Source organism: Heterocephalus glaber, unplaced genomic scaffold (assembly GCF_053883595.1).
Source record: "Heterocephalus glaber isolate CG9 unplaced genomic scaffold, H.glaber_assembly_v1.0 deba00001606, whole genome shotgun sequence".
Classification (NCBI taxonomy): domain Eukaryota; kingdom Metazoa; phylum Chordata; class Mammalia; order Rodentia; family Bathyergidae; genus Heterocephalus; species Heterocephalus glaber.
Genome location: NW_028258377.1, coordinates 37,031,890 through 37,052,320, shown reverse-complemented (window position 1 = coordinate 37,052,320; position 20,431 = coordinate 37,031,890). Strand labels below are relative to the sequence as shown.

Sequence of the window (20,431 nt, the reverse complement as noted above, 5' to 3'; positions counted from 1 at the left end):
CAGTTGCCTGCGTCCTCCTGCCCCTCTTGCTGATAACTGGGCCGTTTTCGGGTCCTGCCCTCCCCTCCGGACTCCATTGAGTCACAGCCCCTGGCAGCCCTGCCTCCAACCAGGAGGCCTCCTGGGCAGGTGAGGGGCCTCTGGGCCTGGCAGGGCTGGCCAGCTGGAGGCAGGCCTCTGAGGTAATAACCATGGCAACCAGCGGGGGGTGGGAAGAGCTGGCATTTTGATCTGGTATCAGGATGTGAGGGGCAGCAAACAGCAGTGCCAAGAGGATGCCGCCCTCCCGAGGCAAAGTACCCCCTTGTATCTTATTTCAGAGGGAACACAGAGCTACCCAGAGGTCTCAGAGCACACACATGTGTGCGCACGCAGTGTTTACCATGTGCCAGGCACCTAGAGCTTTGCATTCCTTAATCCTTGCATCCTCTGACCAGCCCTGTAAGGTGCGTGCTGTGATTATTAGCCCGTGTGGGGGATGAGGACATGCTGGACTTCAGTCTCCACCTGCAACCAGGGCCCGAGGCCTCGGGGGACTGAGAAGGGTGTCAGCCTGGGACCATAGTAGGTGCATCTTTGTATACAGGACTGAGGTCTCCCTCATGGTTGGGGGCGGAGGCAGGTCACACTAGTAACGCGGTGGCCCACACCTGTCATCTTAGCTTCTTAGGAGGCTGAGGCAGGAGAATTGCAGGTTCAAGGCCAGCCTGGGAAACTTAGTGAGACTCTCAAAATAAAATTTTAGGGCCAGGGATTTAGCTCAGTGGCATCATGCCTGCCTCGTAAGCACAAGGTCCTGAGTTCAATCCCCGGTACCAAGAAAAAAATTTTTAAAGGGCTGGGGCTGGGTTTCAGTAGTGGAGCACTTGCCTCGGATGTGTGCACCCCTGAATTCAGAGAGATTCACCGCTCATGGAGCACACCTGGGAAGGACAAGGCAGGCAGCACTGTATCCCTGTGACAGTGGACCTTTTATCTGGAAAGCTTTACCCTGGGCTGCAGTAGTGGAAGCTGGTAGGGTTCAGACCCCAGAGGAATGCTGGCCTGAGGCCTTCTGCAGACTGCTGGTGAAGGAGGGGCTGGGCAGTGAGATATGGAGGCAATCCCTGGCCCCTGCCCAGCCTGGGGGCTACGCCGAAGGCCCTGGGGTCCAGCTGGCTCTATCCTAGGGGATTGCCCAGGGCAGCACTTCGGACCCCTCCTGCAAGGCCAATAGGGCAGATCCAGATGGGAGCAGGGGCTTTGGCTGAGGCCCAGCTGTCCATGTGGAGAGCAAGGGCCATGAGTTAGCCCCACGGGGCCCCAGCCATTTGGGCCTTTTGTGTCCTCTTTCCCACAAGTGGTGGAGGAAGAAGTGAAAGGAGAGCATAGCCAAGTGTAGGTCCCACTGGGCATCAGAGTTGCACACCCCACTCTTGGCCACCTGCTTTGTTCCTCAGTGGGGTTGATTGGCCCAGTGGAGCCCCCAAGGGTGCAGGCGGAGGCCTCCCTCCTGACCTCCCATCTTTATTTCCCAGGATCCTCCCACCACTGGAAGGCCCCCCTGCGCAGGTGTCCCCAGACAACTCCGCCCTCAGTGAAGCCTCCCAGCCCATGTGGCCTGGGGGCAGCCGCTATGACCTGGACGAAATTGACGCCTACTGGCTAGAGCTCATCAACTCCGAGCTCAAGGAGATGGGTAGGTGACCATCGCTCCAGGGATGGGACTGCACTGGGAGGGTGGATTTTCTTCCCAACCCCAGCATCCTCAGCCCCAGCAAGGCAGTGGCCACGGCTGGGTGGAAAGTCCCTACGGCCTCACTGCCAGGGTAGTTATTGTCTCTGCATCCTGGTTTCTGCAGCTGTCACGTGGGGACAGTAATATCACGTGATTCACAGAGTTCTTGGGAACATTGTAAAAGGCCTGAGCGTCACGCGCAGAGTGAGTCAGCAGGTGAGGGTGCCCTGGCTGCGTGACCCTTGACCCCTTCAGAATGTGCCCCTGCACGCAGCGTAAGCAGCAGGTCCCTGCACACACAGGTCATGGCGTGCTGGCGACAGCGAGGACACCACAGAGGGCAGGGCCCTGGAGACCGGATGGTCCAGCCCCTGCATCTGCTGTGGATTCCTGCTCTCCGGGAGCTGAGAACTCTTCCCAGCTCCGAGGAGGCTGGGTCCTAACCCCGACCCCTGTTGTCCCCCCAGAGAGGCCCGGGCTGGACGAGCTGACGCTAGAGCGTGTGCTGGAGGAACTGGAAACTTTGTGCCACCAGAATATGGCACGGGCCATCGAGACACAGGAGGGGCTTGGCATCGAGTATGACGAGGATGTTGTCTGTGACGTGTGCCGGTCCCCCGAGGGGGAGGACGGCAACGAGATGGTTTTCTGTGACAAGTGCAATGTCTGTGTACACCAGGTGGGCACCCCGACCCCCACGCTGACCCGGCCCGGGCTGCCACCATGGGGAAGGGCGGGGGGGGCCAGTGGCGTAGGTGCCCTGTGATCCCCTGGGGCCAGCCCTGCCAGGCCAGGCTTCAGGAAACACCTGTCGGGTGCCCTTTGGCTCCTCACACCCTGAATTTGCTAAGAGGCAGCAGCCCTGGGTGGGAACCGAGAGCCCGGCCCCAAGCCAGGCTGCCTGATTTCAAACCCTGGCTCTGTCCTTCGCAAGCTGTGTGACTTGGGGCCCATTTCTTAATCTCTCTGGGCCTCTGTTCCTTCAACTATGTTGTTGGTTTTTTTTTTTTTTTGGTACCGGGGATCGAACTCCGGTCCTTCTGCTTGCGAGGCTGGTGGCGGAACCACTGAGCTAAATCCCCGGCCCGCTTCAACTCTGAATAAAAGTGAGTTGTTGGGGCTGAAAGTGTAGTGAGCCCCTGGATTGGATGCCTAGCACTGCAAAAATTAAAAACAACAACAACGTTGTCTTGAGGACTAAACTGCTGCTGATGAGTTCTTTGCTTAGTGCAGTACAGTGAGGACCATAAATACTGGCTGCCATTACTGGTTAGAGCCAGGGAGAGCCGGGCCAGGTCTCTCCCTCCACCTTGGGCCCGGAGGCTCTAGGTCTTGAGTTTTCAGAAGTCCCTAGGACCAATGGCGAGTAAACATGCCCGTGTGAAGAAGATGGGCACCCTCGGCGTTGGTCCTAGGGGTTACAGGACCCATTCTGTGTGCAGCTTGAGATGGGGGACAGCTCAGGGGTCCTCCCAAGTCCACACTGCTTAAGGAATCTGGCTGAAGGGCATCTCCTCCAGCAGAGGGCGGCCTTGTGCCCTTTCACAGAGGACTGAAATGCCGGGATTTGGGGAACACTGCAGACCCAGGGGCTCCCTGGGACCCCTCGGCATCAGTGTAGACCTCTGGAGGGCTCCTTGCTAGCCTAGAGGCTGTACCGGGCCCTGCTGTTCGCCAGCCCCAGATTGGCCAGTGCCTCTGAGCCGTGGCCGTCCGCTCTGTCTCCAGGCCTGCTACGGGATCCTTAAGGTGCCCACGGGCAGCTGGCTATGCCGGACATGTGCCCTGGGAGTCCAGCCAAAGTGCCTGCTCTGCCCTAAGCGAGGAGGAGCCTTGAAGCCCACCAGAAGTGGGACCAAGTGGGTGCATGTCAGCTGCGCCCTGTGGATTCCTGAGGTGAGTAGGCGTGGGGGTGTGGCGGCCCAGGGAGCAGCCCTTGGGGAGGCAGGGCTGCATGGAGCTTGGGTGCACAGCACGGGGCGAGAAAGGGCTGGGCTGTGTGAGCACCTAGGGATCCCCAGAGCTGGGCCTGGGAGGAAGCAAGGCAGTGGCCCCTGGGGAACTCTTACCTGTGGTCTTGGGCACGGTTCAGGTGGGACAGTGGGCTGGTGAACTGCCCGAGGCTTCAGAAGATGGGTTTGAGATGGGACAGAAGTTGGGAGGCCACCTCTAGGGGAAGCAGGCTGCAGGATCCATCGGACCCTGGGCAGTGGCTCCCACCAAAGTCAGGCTGCATGTTCAAAACACAGAGGACTTGGGCTGGGAATTTAGCTCAGTGGTTCCGCCGCCTGCCTCCTGCCTCGCAAGCGCAAAGACCCGAGTCCGATCCCTGGTACCAAAAAAACCCCAAAACACCGAGCACCTGACCAAAAAGGAAATTAGGATGTAAGCCTACTTCAGAGGGGATTGCAAGTGCAAGGTCTCGAGTTCGATCCCTGGTAGCAAAAAAATAATGTGAAATGCCGAAGTTGCCTGGATTTCAGCACTAGCCTCGCCATGTGCCCTGCAGACTGAAGCCCTGCTCCAGTGCTGCCTGTGCCCAGAAGCAATCCAGGTGGCCCTGTCCATGGGGGCCCCTGTCCTTCCTGCCCCGGCCCACAGTCCAGGTTTCCTCGACAGTAGTTACCGTCTCTGTGGTCTCGGACTGTCGGGTCCACATCTTGAAGGCTGGGGCTACTGCTCAGACTGTGCTGGGCTGGCACAGCAGATACAGCCCAAAAGGGCCCTCCTCCATATTCAGGCAGGGCCAGTGAGGAGACCCAGGCACAGGCCTAAATTTCAGATCCTCAAGAGAAGCTGTCATGAGGCCTGTATTTTTGGTCCCCAAAAAGAAAGGTGCAGGTGCAGAAGGAAGAGGACTCTGCATGTCTCTCTCTCTCTCTCTCTCTCTCTCTCTCTCTCTCTCTCTCTCTCTCACACACACACACACACACACACACACACACCCCTACCTCTGTCTTGAGGCCTGTGGTCAGCCGCATGCAGCATGTGGTCACATCCATAATCTAGGACTGGTCACGGATGAGGTCACTTAGACCCAGCATTCGGCTTGAGTTGGACCTTGAACTTGGGCTGTGCCTCTTTGGAGTCAGGAGGGACCTGGGGTCCAGGGGCTCTGCCCCTGCTCCATGTGCCCAGTGTTTGATGTAAAGCACACCCCATCTGGGGGATCTCGGGATTCAGACCGGGGACTGAACACTCGTGTGTCCTGCCCAGGTCAGCATTGGATGCCCCGAGAAGATGGAGCCCGTCACCAAGATCTCCAGTATCCCAGCCAGCCGCTGGGCGCTGTCCTGCAGCCTGTGCAAGGAGTGCACGGGCACCTGCATCCAGGTACGTGGCCGCTCCCCTGCTACCCAGGAGCCTTCTGCAGGGAGTGGCTCCCGGGCGCCCTGGGAAATGGGTGGCTACTACCCCCTCCATCTTCCCCCAAGCTGTGCAGATAGGCTTGGGAGGGGCGGGGCTGGGGCCAGACCTAGGACCCCACCTTCAGGGAGCATCCCTTTATCCTCAGGCCCTCCAGGGAGGAGACTGGCATGGATGCCAAGGCCTTCACACTGAGCTCTGGCTCCAGCCTATTTTATTTATTGAGACCAGGTTTGGCCACGTTCCCCAGGCTGCACTCAAACTTGAAATTTTCCTGCCTCGGTCTCCCAGAGGGCCAGTATTGTAGGTGTGCACCACCGCACCTGGCTTTGACCTCACTTTTGTTGGCAAACTTGGCACACGGGAGGAGTGAGCATCAAACTTCCTCTTCCACTAAGCCAGTTGGCTCTCCTGACAGAGCAGGGCTGCACTGGTCCCTCTATGCTGCCGGTGGTTCCCAGATTCTAGTCTGTGTCCGACTCAGCCAGAGAGCTGGTGACACACATCCCTGGGCCCGTTCCCTGGAGGTCCTCATTCAGCAGGTCTGTGGCGAAGCTGAGAATTTGCACTTCTAACAGACTCGGAGGTGATGCAGGTGCCTCTGATCTATGGTTTGGGGGCCGGAGGTGTCTTTGTCTCACTCGTCTTTCCAGGAACAGAGATGCAAGCACTCAGCGGCTCCGCCTATTTATGAGATCTTCAGATGGGCTTTGAGCCCAGCATCGCTGGTGCCTGCACAGTGGCTGGGTGCATTATTGCTGAAACTATGTCAGGTGCCCGTGGTCCTCCGCAGGGCTGGAAGGGAGCGTAAGGGCTCTGGGGATGCAGCTGCAGCTCCTCCAACGTCATTCACCTGTGCAGAAATGCTGCTTGTCCCCAGAGAAGTGCAGTTGGCTTCTGATGGTCGAGTCCCCTGGCGTACAGTGCTGATCTTGACCTTCCTAGGAGCTCCTGAGCCCCGCACTCCAGCTGCCGTGGCCCCTTGTACTGTCCATGACAGTGGAGGCCCAGCCCTTTCCCCTGGAGTCTCCCAGCCTTCCGCCTGGGCAGCCCCACACCCTTCTCCATCCACCAGGGCTGCTTCAGTACCTGATCCTGCCCCTCTTCTCCCTCCAGTGTTCCATGCCTTCCTGCGTCACAGCATTCCACGTCACATGCGCCTTTGACCATGGCCTGGAAATGCGGACTATACTAGCAGACAACGACGAGGTCAAGTTCAAGTCCTTCTGCCAGGAGCACAGTGATGGCCCGAGAAGCCAGCCCCCCTCCGAGCCAGTGGAGTCCAGCCAGGCCGGCGAAGACCTGGAAAAGGTGACTTTGCGCAAACAGCGGCTGCAGCAGCTGGAAGAAGACTTCTACGAGCTGGTGGAGCCCGCCGAGGTTGCTGAGCGGCTGGAGCTGGCTGAGGCACTGGTCGACTTCATCTACCAGTACTGGAAGCTGAAGAGGAAGGCCAATGCCAACCAGCCACTGCTGACACCCAAGACAGACGAGGTGGACAACCTTGCCCAGCAGGAGCAGGACGTCCTCTACCGCCGCCTGAAGCTCTTCACACACCTGCGGCAGGACCTGGAGAGGGTGAGTGGCCTAGGCAGGCCTCCTGAGGGCCCTTTCCCTGCCGAGGGCTCAGTGGGACTCAAACCATGAGCTCTGCCTAACAGCCCTGCTTTGAGAGCAGCCAAGGGGCTGGGCCTTCCGCATCTCAGGCGGGATGGGGGTAAACAGTGCCTGCGGGAGAGAGGACATTCCACCTCTTGCATGTTTGAGTCCCTGTGGTCCCAGAGCTGGGGCTCGGACCCAGGCTTCGGACACCTAAGTGTCTGGGTTCCGCCTCTGGTCTCTTAGTACCTGAGTTTCTTTTTGAAATCTGAGGCAGGGGAGGAACCGGGACACCCATGCTACCCCCATCTCCTGTGCGCTGAGTGTCTTAAGAACCAGGATTGTCGAAGACACCGAACAACCCCATGCCGGGCGGGGCGGGGCTGGGCAGGCAGGTGTGGATCCAGCTCCCTCGGGGTGCGGAACTGGGAGGAAAGAGGCACAAAGCACACGTGGGCTGGAAGATCAACGGCAGCCTGCATGAAGGGGAAGGATGAGGCCAGCAGATCCCTGGAGGCTGGATGATGGGCCAGAGTGTGTCTGGAAGCTGCAGAAGTCTTTTAAGCAGGGATTGTTGCTGCAGCTGGGACTCCTGCTGGGGAGGAGGAGTCACAGGACTGGTGGAACAGGTTGGCTGTGGACTGGCGTGGCCAGGGTGGTGGCTTAGTGCCTAAGTAGTAGCAGAATGTCCGTGATCCAGTTCCCTGGACCCTAGGGCCTGTTCTGGCCTCTCCTCTCCAACACTGAAGTTCTAGGGTTCCCAAGTGTGTGAAATATGTCACAGTGTCCCCCTGGGGTACCCACAGCGTGGTCACCATCTCCCTGGGCCCTGTTAGGAAACAGCCCCTGGCAGAAGCATGGCGGGAGCTTTGTGTGACCTGAGGCGGCTGCTTTTCTTATCTGCCCTTCAGTCAGCAAGTCTGTAATGTGGGTAGAGCGTCTTGGCAGGTGTCAGGGCCGGGGAACCTGGCCCCACCTCTGCATTCCCCTTTGCCCTGCTCATCTGCCCAGGGCCCTGGGCGGGGCAGAAGTGGCCCTGGTGGCCTGAGAGGGAGCTTACTTCAGGACGCTGTCAGCCTGCCACCAGGTCAGAAGTGTGGGGTGAGGGATCACATGTCTCTGGTCATAGCCAGGGCAGAGGGCAAGGCCACCTGCATTGCAGCCGCTTCCTCCTGGGCTGCCCAGCCTCCTGTCACATGTGGCAGAGGCATCGGGTTCAAGCACTCTGTGGCCATGCTGCTTCCGGAGTTTCCCTGAGTCTCCGCCTCCAGGGTCTCCTGTATAATCTGCTCCTTCGCCCTTGAAGTCTCCCTGGTGACCCATGAGACCGACGGCCCCGGTCCGTGGGCGGCCCTCGTGTCTGGCCCTCGTGTCTGGCCCTCGGCCCACTTCCGAAGCCACCACTCCAGACTAGGTGACGTGAGGAAGCTCTCCCAGCTCAGCTGCGTACATGGAGTCACCGGGGCTTGGGACATAAAGGGACAGGAAGCCTCAGAGGAACTGGGTCTCCGAGGGTTGGAGCTTGACTTGCGTTAGGGGAAGGGTTGGGGTCAAGAAGAGCAAAGCTGGCTTCTCCTGTTATGTACATTTCCCAGGCAGGCCCATCCTTTCACCAAGCTCCCAGCCCCAGTGTCAGCTGATTCAGGTGGGGCCGGCACTGGGGAGCCTCCAGGAAGGAGGACTCCGCCGACTCTGAAGTCTGCACAGCTCCTTATAGCACAGGAGGGCTCTGTCCAAATGCTGCTTCCCTGGCAGCCGCATGGGCGGGCTGGTGGGCAGCAGCTGGAAGCAGGGTGAGGGGTGTTCAGCCTTGAGGGCTTTGGAGAAAAAGCATCAGAGATAGTAATAAGCCAGCTCAGCCTGCTTAGTGTCCCGGCCGCAGGGCCTCTCAGCCACATGCAGGTGACCTGAGATTCCCGCTGTCGGGAAGGCTTTCTGAAAGCCCCTGTGTGGTGGCCTGGCCCTGTCTCCAGCCTGGGACTGGGCACCAGGCCAGCTGGGCCCAGATCCATCGGGGTGCAGGGTCGGGCTCAGATGTGCGCCTTAGGGAGCCTACGTCTGCATCGGGTTTTTGCACTGCCCAGCTCTGTGTCTTCGTTTCTGTTTCCGCTTTTTTGAGTTTCAGTTTCCTAGTCTGAAAAATGGGAATAAGAATCAAACTGTCAGCCAGGTGTGGTGGTGCACGCCTATAATCCCAGCACTCGGGAGACTGAGCCAGGAGGATCACCGTGAGTTGGAGGCCAGTATGGGCTGCACAGCGAGTTCAATGACAGCCTGCAACCAGGATCGAACTGTGCATGGGGTCACAGCGAGGTCGGAGGACAGAGGTTTGGCACAGTGGCATCTTTGGTGGCCTTGACTGTTGTCACCGCTAGCTGTGGATCCTGATACCAGTTCGTTCTGAAGCCTGACCTGACACAGATAGGGCCGAGAGGGTGGAGGTGGCTCTTAGACACACACCTGCCCCGAGAAGGGCTGCCTGGGAGCTCCCTAAGGCCTGGCTTCTGCTGCATCTCCCAGAGGTAGCTGCTTAGCCGGAAGTGTGTCCTGCCTCTCGGACACTGCCTCCTTGTCACTTGGTCACTGCTTACTCTGTCCTCAGTGCCTAGATCAGCGATGGCGGGCCTATGCCACTGGCGGGGTGTTTCTTGTCATTGAGAGCTCTAAGTTCTCCGTCACTGGTCTAGATGGTGGTGGCCCGGCCCTCATTCCCGACCAAAGCCTGCCTTGTGGGGGCAGCCCCTCCCCACCGAACCTCGAACCTCCAGCTGCTCCCAGGTCACTCACCCAGAAGGCCCCGGGCTTCTGCCACCACAGCCCCGGGTTCCTGCACATCCCAGGCAGCCGCCCTTCCCTGGCCCTGGGGTGGGTAACTAGTCCCCCAGTCCCTGCCAGCTGGCTTCGGGCCTTCAGGCCTTTAGGCCCTGCTGGCCTGGCCTCCCTCACAGCTTGGCCGTCTCTTCCCATATGGCCTCCTCCTCCGGCCAGCCGAGCCCCAGCCTGGATGCATCCTCAGGCTTCCGCCCATGCCGCACAGACAGGCCTTTGCCGCCCTTCCTCCCCTCCTCGGGCCATGCCTCCAGCGTGGGAGTCGTTTAAACTCTGTCCCGTCTTCTGCACATCCTCCTCCTCCTCTCCCCCTGGTGTGGGACCCTCCCCACCACCCCAGCTCCCCTTTCTGTTCATCCCTCATGGTGTTTGGGTCCTTGTTCCCTGGCCGTCTGCGCCGACAGCCTTGCCCTCCCTCTTCTCCATCCCTTCTCCGAGGTGGGTCCTCACTGTGGAGCTTGCCCTTGACCTTGAAACCCTTTTCCTCTGGATTCTCTGCCTCCTTCTGTCTGCCTCGGTGTCCTGGTTCCCTTGCTCTGTTGACAGCTGCTCCTGGGCCCACGCTCAGGGCCAGAGGCACCAGGGTGTTCACCTTTTTTGCTTGTTTCTTTGGTGCTGGGAATGGAACCCAGGGCCTCGCAGGCTCAGCCAGCGCTCTTCCACTGAGCTGTAGCCCGGCCCCAGGCTCCCCATCCTGTCCACCCACCCACAGCACATCTCTGTCCTGAGCTCCAGACTTGAGTCAGCCGCCAAGACCTGCAGGCATCTCCTGCCAGCCTGCCTGCTCCTCCACCCCACCCAGCTCCCGGCTTTCTCTAAAACTCACTGCTAGCAAAACAGCTTCATCGAAATGTAAAACCTAGACCGAGCATAGTGGCTCATGCCTGTAATCCCAGCACTCGAAAGGCTGAAGCAAGAGGATTGCTGTGAATTGAAGGCCAGCCTGGACTACAGAGTGAGACTGTGTCTCAGATAGATAGATGATGGATAGATAGATGGGAGGGAACAGCTTGTCTCCAAAAGCCATCAGAACAAAGGGATTGCATAATATTCAGTTTTTAAAGCCGAAGTTATGTTTTTGTTTTTGTTTTTGGTACCGGGGATCGAACTCTGGTCCTTGCACTTGCGAAGCAGGCAATGAAACCACTAAGCTAAATCCTTGTCCCAAAGATGTAGTTATGTTACTAAGATTCTCAGGAGAAATTTAAAAAGTAGTTGAGGCAGAAATAAAAGATGTAGGGGTCACAGTGTGACTGAAGTACCAACCAAAGAGTGTTGGGATTCTTACAGAAAGAGGCAGAAAGATTCTTGGGTCTTTGGAGTCAGAATCTGCAGGCATTCCTGATGGCAAAGTGTGCCCTCATCAGTAAAAAACATGGAGCAGATACCTCTGATAATGTATTTTTAATATCTCATAACTACCACTGCATATTATAAAACAATCAGGGTTGCTAATAGAGCCTAGAAAAAGAAAATGCTAGCGGCAGTTGTAATATTTTTTCCTATATTGAGGAGCACTAACCTGTATCCTGTGTGCCTCACTTCAGCAGCCCCTGGCTTAGGGCAGGAGTTTCCAGGTTCCTTAGCGTCGTCTGCAGTGTAGATTTGAAACCCCACCCCTGAGAGTTGGATGTCCCCGACCTGGGACTCCACCCTAATCCAGTATGACCTCACTTTAACCAGGTACAGCCACTGAGACTCAGCTGCCGAGTACAGTCCCATTCTGAGGGTCCCTGTAGAGTTTGGAGGGATGTCATTCAGCCTAAGGAGGCAGTGCTGGGAGGAGGGAAGTCGTCTGATTGGCATTTCAAGAAGATGGCTGTGTGGGAGCGGGTGGGTTGGGTTGGCTTACCTCTCCCTGCGAGAGATGATGGGCCAGACTGGGACGCACAGGCAGCTAGAGAGGAGGAGCCAGGCACAGGAACCACTGTGGACGCACTGGGGTCCCGGCCGGTGGGGAGGGAGAGCCGGTCCTCGGGGACAGTTCCTGGGTCTCACCTTCGCAGAGGCCCCCAGCTGCCCTGGCCTCGGAGCCTGCCCTCCTTCCTGCCTTCTCCCTGCCTGGCCTTGCCTCTCACTGCTCCCCGATGCTAGCCACAAGCCAGCCTGTGCCTGTCCCTGCTCTGTGCTCTCTGCGTGTGATCTCCTGCCTGGTCTAGTGTCCCTTTGTCCAGGACACCTTGCTGTCTCCCCGCAGGTCTGTGTCAGGACAGCCTGGTCCTAGGACACCTTGGTCAGCGTCTCTGCCTGCTGCATGGCAATCCCTGGGGAGAAAGGGACCCTGATGGCCTTGCGAAGAGCCTCACGCAGGGCCTCCCTCACTCAGCGTGCACGGAGCTGCAGCCAGCACTTGAGGGGAGGCGGGTTGGAGGGTGGGCCATGCAGGAGGCCAGAGCCAGGGCTCAGGCTGGCTCCGGTGGTCACCGCCTGGGGCTGCCTCTTGGGCCAGGTCAGTGGTAGGTGGACGCAAGGCCTGGTGTTCACAGTGTAGGTTGGGGTGCACCTGCAGGGGTCGCACCCGCAGGAAAGGCTCCAGGGAGCCCGTGTCGAGCCGAGCTGGGAGAACTGCAGTGGCTGCCCATGGGCAAGGTGGGAAACCTCTCGTGTTTCCTCAGGTTAGGAATCTGTGCTACATGGTGACGAGGCGTGAGCGAACCAAGCACGCCATCTGCAAGCTCCAGGAGCAGATCTTCCACCTGCAGATGAAGCTTATCGAGCAGGACCTGTGTCGAGGTAGGGCGCCTCCCCTGCTGCCACTGCGGGGTGGGGCCCGAGGGAGGTGCGTCTGGAGGTGCAGTGGGGTAGATGTGTGGGACCCATTGGCCCCTTTCCCCCTCCACCATTTCCTGGGCCCGGAGGGGGCCTGCTGAGGGCTTGGTTGTGTTGGGAACAGGGCGCCAGGCTGCCCTCGGGCCTTTCAGGTTCACTGGCCACTGCGGTTCATGAGCAGAGGGCAAGTGAGTGAGCGGGTGTAGACCCAGAGTGCGAGGGGCCCTGTGCGGGGGCCGAGGCAGCATGGGCAGGCTCTGGTGAACCTTTTGCAGCCCTGGCCTCCCCTGAAGTCTCTAGATATGGCTCAGTACCTGTGTGTTCTTCCTGACTCTGCGTGACAGGATTCAGGCCCTGGATCAGCGGTGTTTCTTCTTTGTTGTCTTCTCATTCATTTGCAATGCATTTAACAGACCTAGCAGTTAGAGGCTATTGAAGCTCTTGGTGGCTGAACTTGCTCAGCCGAGAACAGGGCTGGACCGTTCATGGCATGCAGACACGGGAAGGAGAATGCTTAACCCGAGAGGTGGTACTCTGGTGTTGAGTTTCCAGGCAGCGGCAGTAGCCGGGCGGAGAGAGGGCTTGAGCCTAGAGCAGAAGAGGGGGAGGAAGCTGCTGGGCCATCGCCGCAGCAAGTGACTGAGGACCTGGTACCCTCCATTTCCTGCCAGTGGCCAGGCTCCCTTGATTGCTCCTTGGGCTTTCCGCCCATTTGTGCTTGGGAAAGCAGCATTGCCAAGTTCAGGTGCGGGGTCAGGGCAGGTTGCGGCTCCAGTTCTGGAGCTCTCGAGGCTCCTGTGTGCTGTTCAGTCATTCAGTGGGTGCTGGCTGAGTGCAGGTAGGGCTCCTGCCCTCGTGGAACTTGCACTCTGGAGAAAGGAAAGCTCGGTCTCAGGGCTGCTGAGAGAGAAGGTGATGTGAAGCAGCATCCTGCTCTCCCTGGCGCTTGGCTGTGGCCACACATCTGGCTACAGAAGCAGCCCACACGAGGCACCCACAGTCAAATCTGAGGGTGGCGGGCCGGGGACCTAGCTCAGTGGCACCTTACCTGCCTGGCAAATGCCAGGTCCTGAGTTTTATTCCCAGTACTGCAAAGAAAAAAAAAAAGTCTGAGGGTGGCAAGGAAGGAGCAGGGCCCTTGGGCATAGTGTCCTGGAAATGTAAGGGTTTGCGTCCCCACGTTGAGTCTGGGGGTCTTTGCGGCTCCTTGTCTCAAGTGGCAACAACCAGCAGCTCTTAGTTGAGAGCAGGCATTGGGTCAGAAGACTGGTTTGTGCCTGCCCAGAGCAGTGCCCACACTATCGTGATGCCAGACCCCCAGCCTGGGAGCTAGGAGGGCCTCTCAATGGAAGTAGCACTGGGCCTTCATTTGAACCAGGTGAAGGGCAAGACCAGGAAACAGCAATATAGACCCAGAGGCCAGAGCTCGACCTGGTTCAGGAACTGGGGAGTGAGGGCGAGGTGAGACAGGTCCTGTGGCTGAGGGAAGGGTCCAGGCTGTCCGAGGGCAGGACGCCTGCCTCCAGAGTGTCAGGCTTGGGTGCCCAGGGCTGCTGTCTTCCCCTGCACTCTTCCCCTGCTTCCAGACTTGCAGATCATCCTGGACAGGAAGGAATTAGGGCCCGGTGTGCATTTGCCACCTGACCTCAAAAGCAGGCTGGGAAACCAAGGCACAAGGCTTGCTCAAGGGGACGTGCCATGGTGTCAGGATTGGAACCCAGGCCTCAGGCCCCCGACGGGATTCCTCTCCGCCCTTGTGTACCGCTCCTTAGCCTCACACTCAAGGCCTCCCCAGACATCTCCCAGGCCTGTGGGTGGTGTAGGTCAGACGAGTTGGGTCTTCCCGTGGCTCTGTGCCCACCCCGTCACCCCCAAGGGCAGCCATGGGCTTGGACCCCTCCATCCCACACCAGCTGGGCCCAGGCCCGGCTCTGGCCTTGATGCCGTGGAGGGTGAGCCCTGGCTGCCACTCCGTGCTGGCCTGATGGTAACCGTCTCCCTCCTCTTGCATTGCCTGCCGCAGAGCAAGCCGGGAGGAGAGCCAAGGGCAAGAAGAGCGACTCCAAGAGGAAAGGCCGGGAGGGTCCCAAGGGCAGCAGCCCGGAGAAGAAAGAGAAAGTGAAGGCCGGGCCCGACTCGGTCCTGGGGCAGCTGGGTGAGTGAGGGCCCTGGGGTGGCCTCTGCTCACGCCTGCTCACCTGCGCCCGCCCACGCCCACGGAGGCCCAGCTCTGGAGACGGGACCCAAGGCCAGAGGGTGGCCGGGCCCCTTGTTCCCCCCCCCCCCGGAGGAGGAGACAGATTCAGCACCTCGCCTCACTTCCTGAGAGTTCCCCTGCCATAGCCCGGACGGAGGCTGGGCCCTCGGTGCTGGATTTTCCCAGCCCCTCGGCCAGTCCCGTGGGAGGAGGGGCAGGCCAGCAGTCCTCATCCTGTCCCCCGCTGCACCCCCCGAGATGGGCTCTTCCTCCACCCAGGTCGCAGACCTCCTTCCTGCCCCACCAGGCAGAGCAGCCCTTAGGGAGCCCCGGCTTTGGGCTCATGACCCCCAGAATGGCAAGCCCTTCCTCCAGAGCCTTTTTTGGGAGCAGGGTGGAATCCCTTTCCAGGCCTCCCTTCAGCACAAAAGCCCCAGGTCATCTTCTTTTGTGTCCTTCAGTGTCAAGACGGGAACAACCTGGATGTCTAAAAAGAGGCCCTGAGCCGGGTGTGGTGACACACACCTGTAATCCCAGCACTCTGGAGGCTGAGGCAGGAGGATCACCTCCAGTGAGAGGCCAGCCTGGGCTACATAGTGAGTTCAAGCCAGCCTGAACTGCATAGTGAGACCTTGTCTCAAGAAAAGTAAAATAAATAAATGAAGGCCCTCCCTCACCAACTACCCTCTACCAAGACTTGGGAAAAGGAGGAGCAACCCGTAGCTGGGGCTGGGGACCGAGAGAGACCTGCCCAGATGCACATCGCTGCCTCTATTCACGTCCAGCTCGTGTTTTTCCCTGTGCTTTGCCTCAAGCTGAGGGAGGAGCTGCTCGTGAGGATGCAGTGCCCCCTGGTGGCTGGAGGGCCTTTCCCTTCTTCCCCTGGGCTTGATTGAATGCTGACCTCTGGTCCCCCCGAAGTTCTTACCAACGTTTGAGCCAGGAGCTCGCTGTTTCATTTGTCCTTCACTCTGCAGCTGACCCTGCCAGGCCAGGGTAGGGCCTGCTTCTGGGAAGAAGGGGGTGTTGATGGGAGGGTGGGCAAGCAAGACGCTTTCCAGGGGTCTGGGGTGCAGGAGAGCAGGAGGAGGGTGCAGAAGGCCACCTGGAAGGGCGTCTCACCCGCCTCCTCTGCCCTCGCCCAGGCCTGAGCACCTCGTTCCCCATCGACGGCACCTTCTTCAATAGCTGGCTGGCGCAGTCGGTGCAGATCACGGCAGAGGACATGGCCATGAGCGAGTGGTCGCTGAACAACGGACACCGCGAGGACCCCGCGCCAGGCCTGCTGTCGGAGGAGCTGCTGCAGGACGAGGAGACGCTGCTCAGCTTCATGCGGGATCCCTCGCTGCGAGCCGGCGACCCGGCCAGGAAGGCCCGGGGCCGCAGCCGCCTGCCTGCCAAGAAGAAGCCCCCGCCCCTGCAGGATGGACCTGGCTCTCGGACGACTCCAGAAAAGGCCCCCAGGAAGCCCTGGGGCCTGGATGTAGGCAGCGGCAAAGCGGGGCAAGGGCCACCTGCCAGGAAGCCACCTCGGCGGACGTCTGCTCACTTGCCGTCCAGCCCTGCAGCTGGGGATTGTCCCATTCCTGCAGCCCCAGAAAGCCCCCCGCCACTGGCCCCCGAGACCCTGGACGAGGCAGCCCTAGTAGCTGCTGACTCGAATGTCCAAGTGCCTGGCCCTATGGTGAGCCCCAAGCCCTTGGGCCGGCTCCGGCCACCCCGTGAGAGCAAGGTCACCCGGAGATCGCCGGGTGCCAGGCCCGATGCAGGGACAGGACCGCCTGCTCCCGTGGCCGAGAGGCCACAGGTCGGCCTGCACTTTGACGCGGAGGCTGATGGCTACTTCTCTGACGGGGAGTTGAGCGACTCGGAGGCAGAGGCAGAGGACGGCGGGGTGCAGCGGGGGTCCCGGGAGGCGGGGGCTGAGGAGGTGGTCCGCATGGGGGTCCTGGCCTCCTAACTCACCCCTGCCTCCGTTCTGGGCCTGCCCTGGTCCCCCACAAGGCCTCAGCCCAGTCACAACTGCCATTTCCGATCTCTGCCGAGTGTCCCAGACCCTCAAGGCTACCACTCTGTGGTGGTTTTATTTTTAATAGAGAGAGAGTTCGAATTCCACACTGTTGTCTTTCCTCCGTGCTGGCCTAGGATGTTAGGGTTCCTTCTACAGCTCTGGCCGCAAGGACAGTGCCTGGTCCTCTATGCTGCCCCTGTCGTGACCTATGCGGCATTGCTGGGCTTCTGGCTAGATGTAGGCAAGGTGAAGAAGAGCTCAGGACTCCTGCCCACTGCCGCTGGGTGACACAGACTGTTTGGGCATTATTCCGGGGCCTGTCCTGCCCGCCTTGCCCCCTGTCCCACTTGGGCCCCGTTGCAGGGTGGGGGTCCTGCTGCACTCCACTGATCCCCAAGAAAGTCTGATAAGCGACACCCAGCCAGAGTCTACTCACTGTCACAAGCACAACGAGTTTCTAGGAGAAAGTACTGAGGGGCAGGGGCCCCCCGGTTCCTGACCAACCCCTGCCATCTGAGGCCTGCCCGCCACCCTGTCGCCTCCTCTCCCTTGCTGCTCTGCCCCTGCCAGTGCCCAGCCCAGCGGCTCTGGGAAGGGGTTCCCAGAACCTTCCTGAGCTGTGCTGTTTACTCAGGGGACTCCCACACAGCCAGCCACCGTGCAGGTGGAGGGCTCGGGGAGGGCCAGTGCCTGGCCGCCCACCGTGAGGAGCCAGAGCCACCCTGCGGAGAATCAGTCTGGGGCTCCGACTTCCTTACTCCGGGGCCGTCAGGGCTGAAGTCTGGTCACTCCCACAAAGCTGGCCAGACCAGACCGTTTGCCTTTTCAAGTTCCTAGTCCTGCTAAGAGATGAGCTTCCTTGGTTTCCTTTGGGAAACACCTCCTTCCAACAAGCAGTGGGATCCCGGGGCCCGGGACAGGCCGGTGTTGGCCTGCTGGGGCTGGTTGAAGTCTTGCTGGATGTTCCTGTGTCCCTCTGTCCCTTAGAGCCTTAACCCCTTCTCCCCGCCCCGTCCTCCCCCTGCCCCTCCGCCCCACCTCTAGGTCCTAGGTAATTGCTTTGAAGAGTTTCAGTGGAGTGGCCCCAGGGTGATAGCTCAGGGAACAAACGAAAAAGGAATTCCGTGAAAACATTGTTTGTTTTTCTTTTACGAATTACTCCTGGGTCACTTCCACCACTGGTAAAGCCAGAACTTCTCCAACAAGAACCTTGCAAAAGTCCAGTGAATCAGTCGAATCATTCAATGGATGCCAAAGAATATTTTGATCCTAATACAGCAGCACAGCCTGGACCTGACAACTTGTCACTTGGACTTTTTTTAAAATGGAGTTCTTTAGCAACAGTACAGAAACACTCATTGTGCACACCCTCGGAGGAGAGCCCAGGTCTTGAGGAGGAGGAGGAGGAGGAGGAGGAGGAGGCCTCGCTGCTGCTGCTATTGTTGCCCAGTTCCCGGGTGCTGGCTTTCAGACCCTGGGCTGGGCCACTGTGAGCAACCCTGTCCACTCCGAGACTCCAGGGGACATCCCGACCGAAACCAGCCTGGAAAGCGTCTTTCCCTTGTGGTTCCCCCGTGCAGATCACACCAAGAGCAGATCCACCCCCAGCTCCAACACTTACCAAGGTACGACAATGGCATGGTCATCGACGGCTCGGTTTCATGTGAATTTTAGCAAAACCAGAATCCAAGATGATGACTTCAGTTCAGAGGATTGGGAATGTTTGGTCTGAGCGTACTCCAGAAGTGAGGTCCCTCGAGGATCCTGGGCGTGGGGTGGCGTGAGCTACTGCGTAGACTTAGGCTGCCTGCCCTCCTCGGTGACAGTGCGGTGTCAGCGTCAGCGTCCCAGCCCGTGCGTTCGCTGGCTTTGAGCAGGCCTTCCTTCCCTGTGCCTGGCTCACCTCGGGTGACACGCTCCTCCGTGCTGGATTGCCCGGGCCGGCCCTGCAGCCAGCAAAGGGGTGCGCTTAAAGAACAACTAAACCCTGCTGGGGTGGGGCGCTGGCGAGCCGCAGGGTCCACCTGTCTCAGTGCCCACCCGTGACCCCTTGGCTCCATCCTGGGGCAGGGGCCGGGCTGTGTGAGTGGAAACTGGGCCAGGAGGCCAGATGGCGTGGCTGCCAGTCTTCAGAAAGCCGCTGCTCGTGTCGGCCAGTTGGTTCTGGCTCTTCTCCATTGCTTACGGCTTTGGACTGGACTGTCCCCGGGGCCGGTGTCTCGCAGGGCCCCGGTGTCTTACTGGCTGGCAGGTGGCCCTTCCACCCCAGGCCAGGCCCTCGCCAGTCTTCACCCGGTAGCTGTCTCCACTTCCCTGGTGTCCAGCAGACCACGGGAGGACAGGCTGCCGGTCTCCTCCATCCCACCCTACAGCCCTGGCTCTTCTTCCGGCCCACTGTCTGCAGTGTGGAGGGCATCGCCACCCTGAGACCCAGGCAGGCTCCTTTTCCTGGCCAGAGCTAGGTCTTGTTCTTGACCGCAACTGCCCATACTCACTGCCCTCCCCAGGGAGGCGGAAGCTGCTCTGTAACTCATCTGGCTCAAGTCCCACATTCTCACTGGTCCTGGCCGCCTCCCTCCTTCCCTCATCCCATGACAAAGGGTAATGTTCGAGGAAAGTATTTTTATGTATTGTAAGTGTATTTTGAAACAAACAAGAAGGGTAGAATGCTCGTTTATTTTATTAAATGGGCTCTGACATTGACAGTGTTAGAGGCCTCAGCTTCCTTGGAGAAGCCACCCAGGTTTCCAGATGCAGGTGTTGGGCCGTAGTTTGTGCGTGTGCGTGTGCGTGTGTGTGTGTGTGTGATGTGCGAGGACGGCCTTCTGTGTCCACGCGTGCACATTTGTTGCGTTGTGTACAAGCATACTAGGAATTGCTGGGGCGATTCCTAGAGATCCGTCTGCCCGATTCTAACAGACGTTGGCAGCAGCCGGACTTGGCATCCCCTGGCTCACTGCCAGCTGTGGCCAGCCTCTGCCCAGACCCAAAGCTCTGCACAATGGTCTGGATTCCTGCAGCAAGGCCATTTCCCACGCCCTCGCCCCGGCTGGTCACATTGGCCACAGAGCTGGGGCTGGAGCCTAGGACCTTTCTTTCGTTGTTCTTTAAGGCCCCCCTGCTGCCCTTGTCCTCAGACCCTCAGACCTGTGTGCTCCAAATCACGTTGGGGGGCGGAGGGGGTGATATGAATGTCACAGGAGGAGACACCTTCTGTCTTTGTTTCAAAGAAAGTGATGTGCCATTTGTTAATATACAAGAGAAATATTGAAAATATATTGAAAAGAGCAATTTTAAATTATTTTTGGCTTATGTTGCAATATTTATTTTCTTGTATTAGAAAAGATTCCTTTGTAGAGAAAAAATGTATTTTTCATTACCGCAAAGACCTATTTCTCCTTTTTGTACATTGTCCATGTTCACAACCCTTAACAAGCAATAGAATGTACGGTCGCCTCCGTGTGGCCAGTGCCCGCTGTGCCCTGCATGATTGTGTTGCCGCTGCTGCATAGCTCCCAGCCCCTCCTGCCCTGCTCACTCATGGGGGCTTCCAGACCCCGGGCCGTGCCAGGGCCTGTGTCCTGGGGAGCCCTCCTCACTCCTCCTGTGTTGGCAAACGCAGTTAATAAAGCAGTGTTTTCTGTGTGGCTGGTGTGGGGCTCCGTTCCATTGGGCCTGGTGTAGGGGCCCTGGCGTCCTCCGCACACGCCCCACAGGGGTCTCCGCAAGAGCTGTCTGAGTCCCAAAGGACCTGCTTTGGCCTCCCAAAGGGCTGTGACAGTGCCGGGCCTAGTGGGCCTCAGTACATACCAGGTCAGCACATTAAGCCGGCACAGTATTTCATTGATCTTCACAGTGTCACCCCCTGAGGTTCAGGAAGGCTGAGGGACAAACCCAAAGTCACCCCTCCAAGGCTGCTCTCCTTTACCTCCAGCCTGTCTAG

At 59.0% G+C, this 20,431-nt stretch overlaps 1 protein-coding gene across 15 annotated transcripts in view; it reads left to right on the top strand.

Moving 5' to 3' along the window:
- Positions 1-20,133, top strand: part of Jade2 (jade family PHD finger 2) — a 44,771-nt gene extending 24,638 nt beyond the window's left edge. For 11 of the 15 annotated variants that reach the window (XM_013078852.3, XM_087194944.1, XM_087194946.1 and 8 more), the window contains 9 exons: positions 1,518-1,678; positions 2,185-2,396; positions 3,446-3,613; positions 4,934-5,050; positions 6,200-6,661; positions 12,127-12,244; positions 14,304-14,435; positions 14,939-15,073; positions 15,623-20,133. In XM_013078852.3, coding sequence (XP_012934306.1) covers positions 1,518-1,678; positions 2,185-2,396; positions 3,446-3,613; positions 4,934-5,050; positions 6,200-6,661; positions 12,127-12,244; positions 14,304-14,435; positions 14,939-15,073; positions 15,623-16,437 — 2,320 coding nt within the window. In that variant the 3' untranslated portion in view covers positions 16,438-20,133. The remainder of the gene's footprint in view (positions 1-1,517; positions 1,679-2,184; positions 2,397-3,445; positions 3,614-4,933; positions 5,051-6,199; positions 6,662-12,126; positions 12,245-14,303; positions 14,436-14,938; positions 15,074-15,622) is intronic. The other 4 variants (XM_004836560.3, XM_087194951.1, XM_087194950.1 and 1 more) reach the window with 1 other exon arrangement.
- The last annotated feature ends 298 nt before the right edge of the window (positions 20,134-20,431 follow it).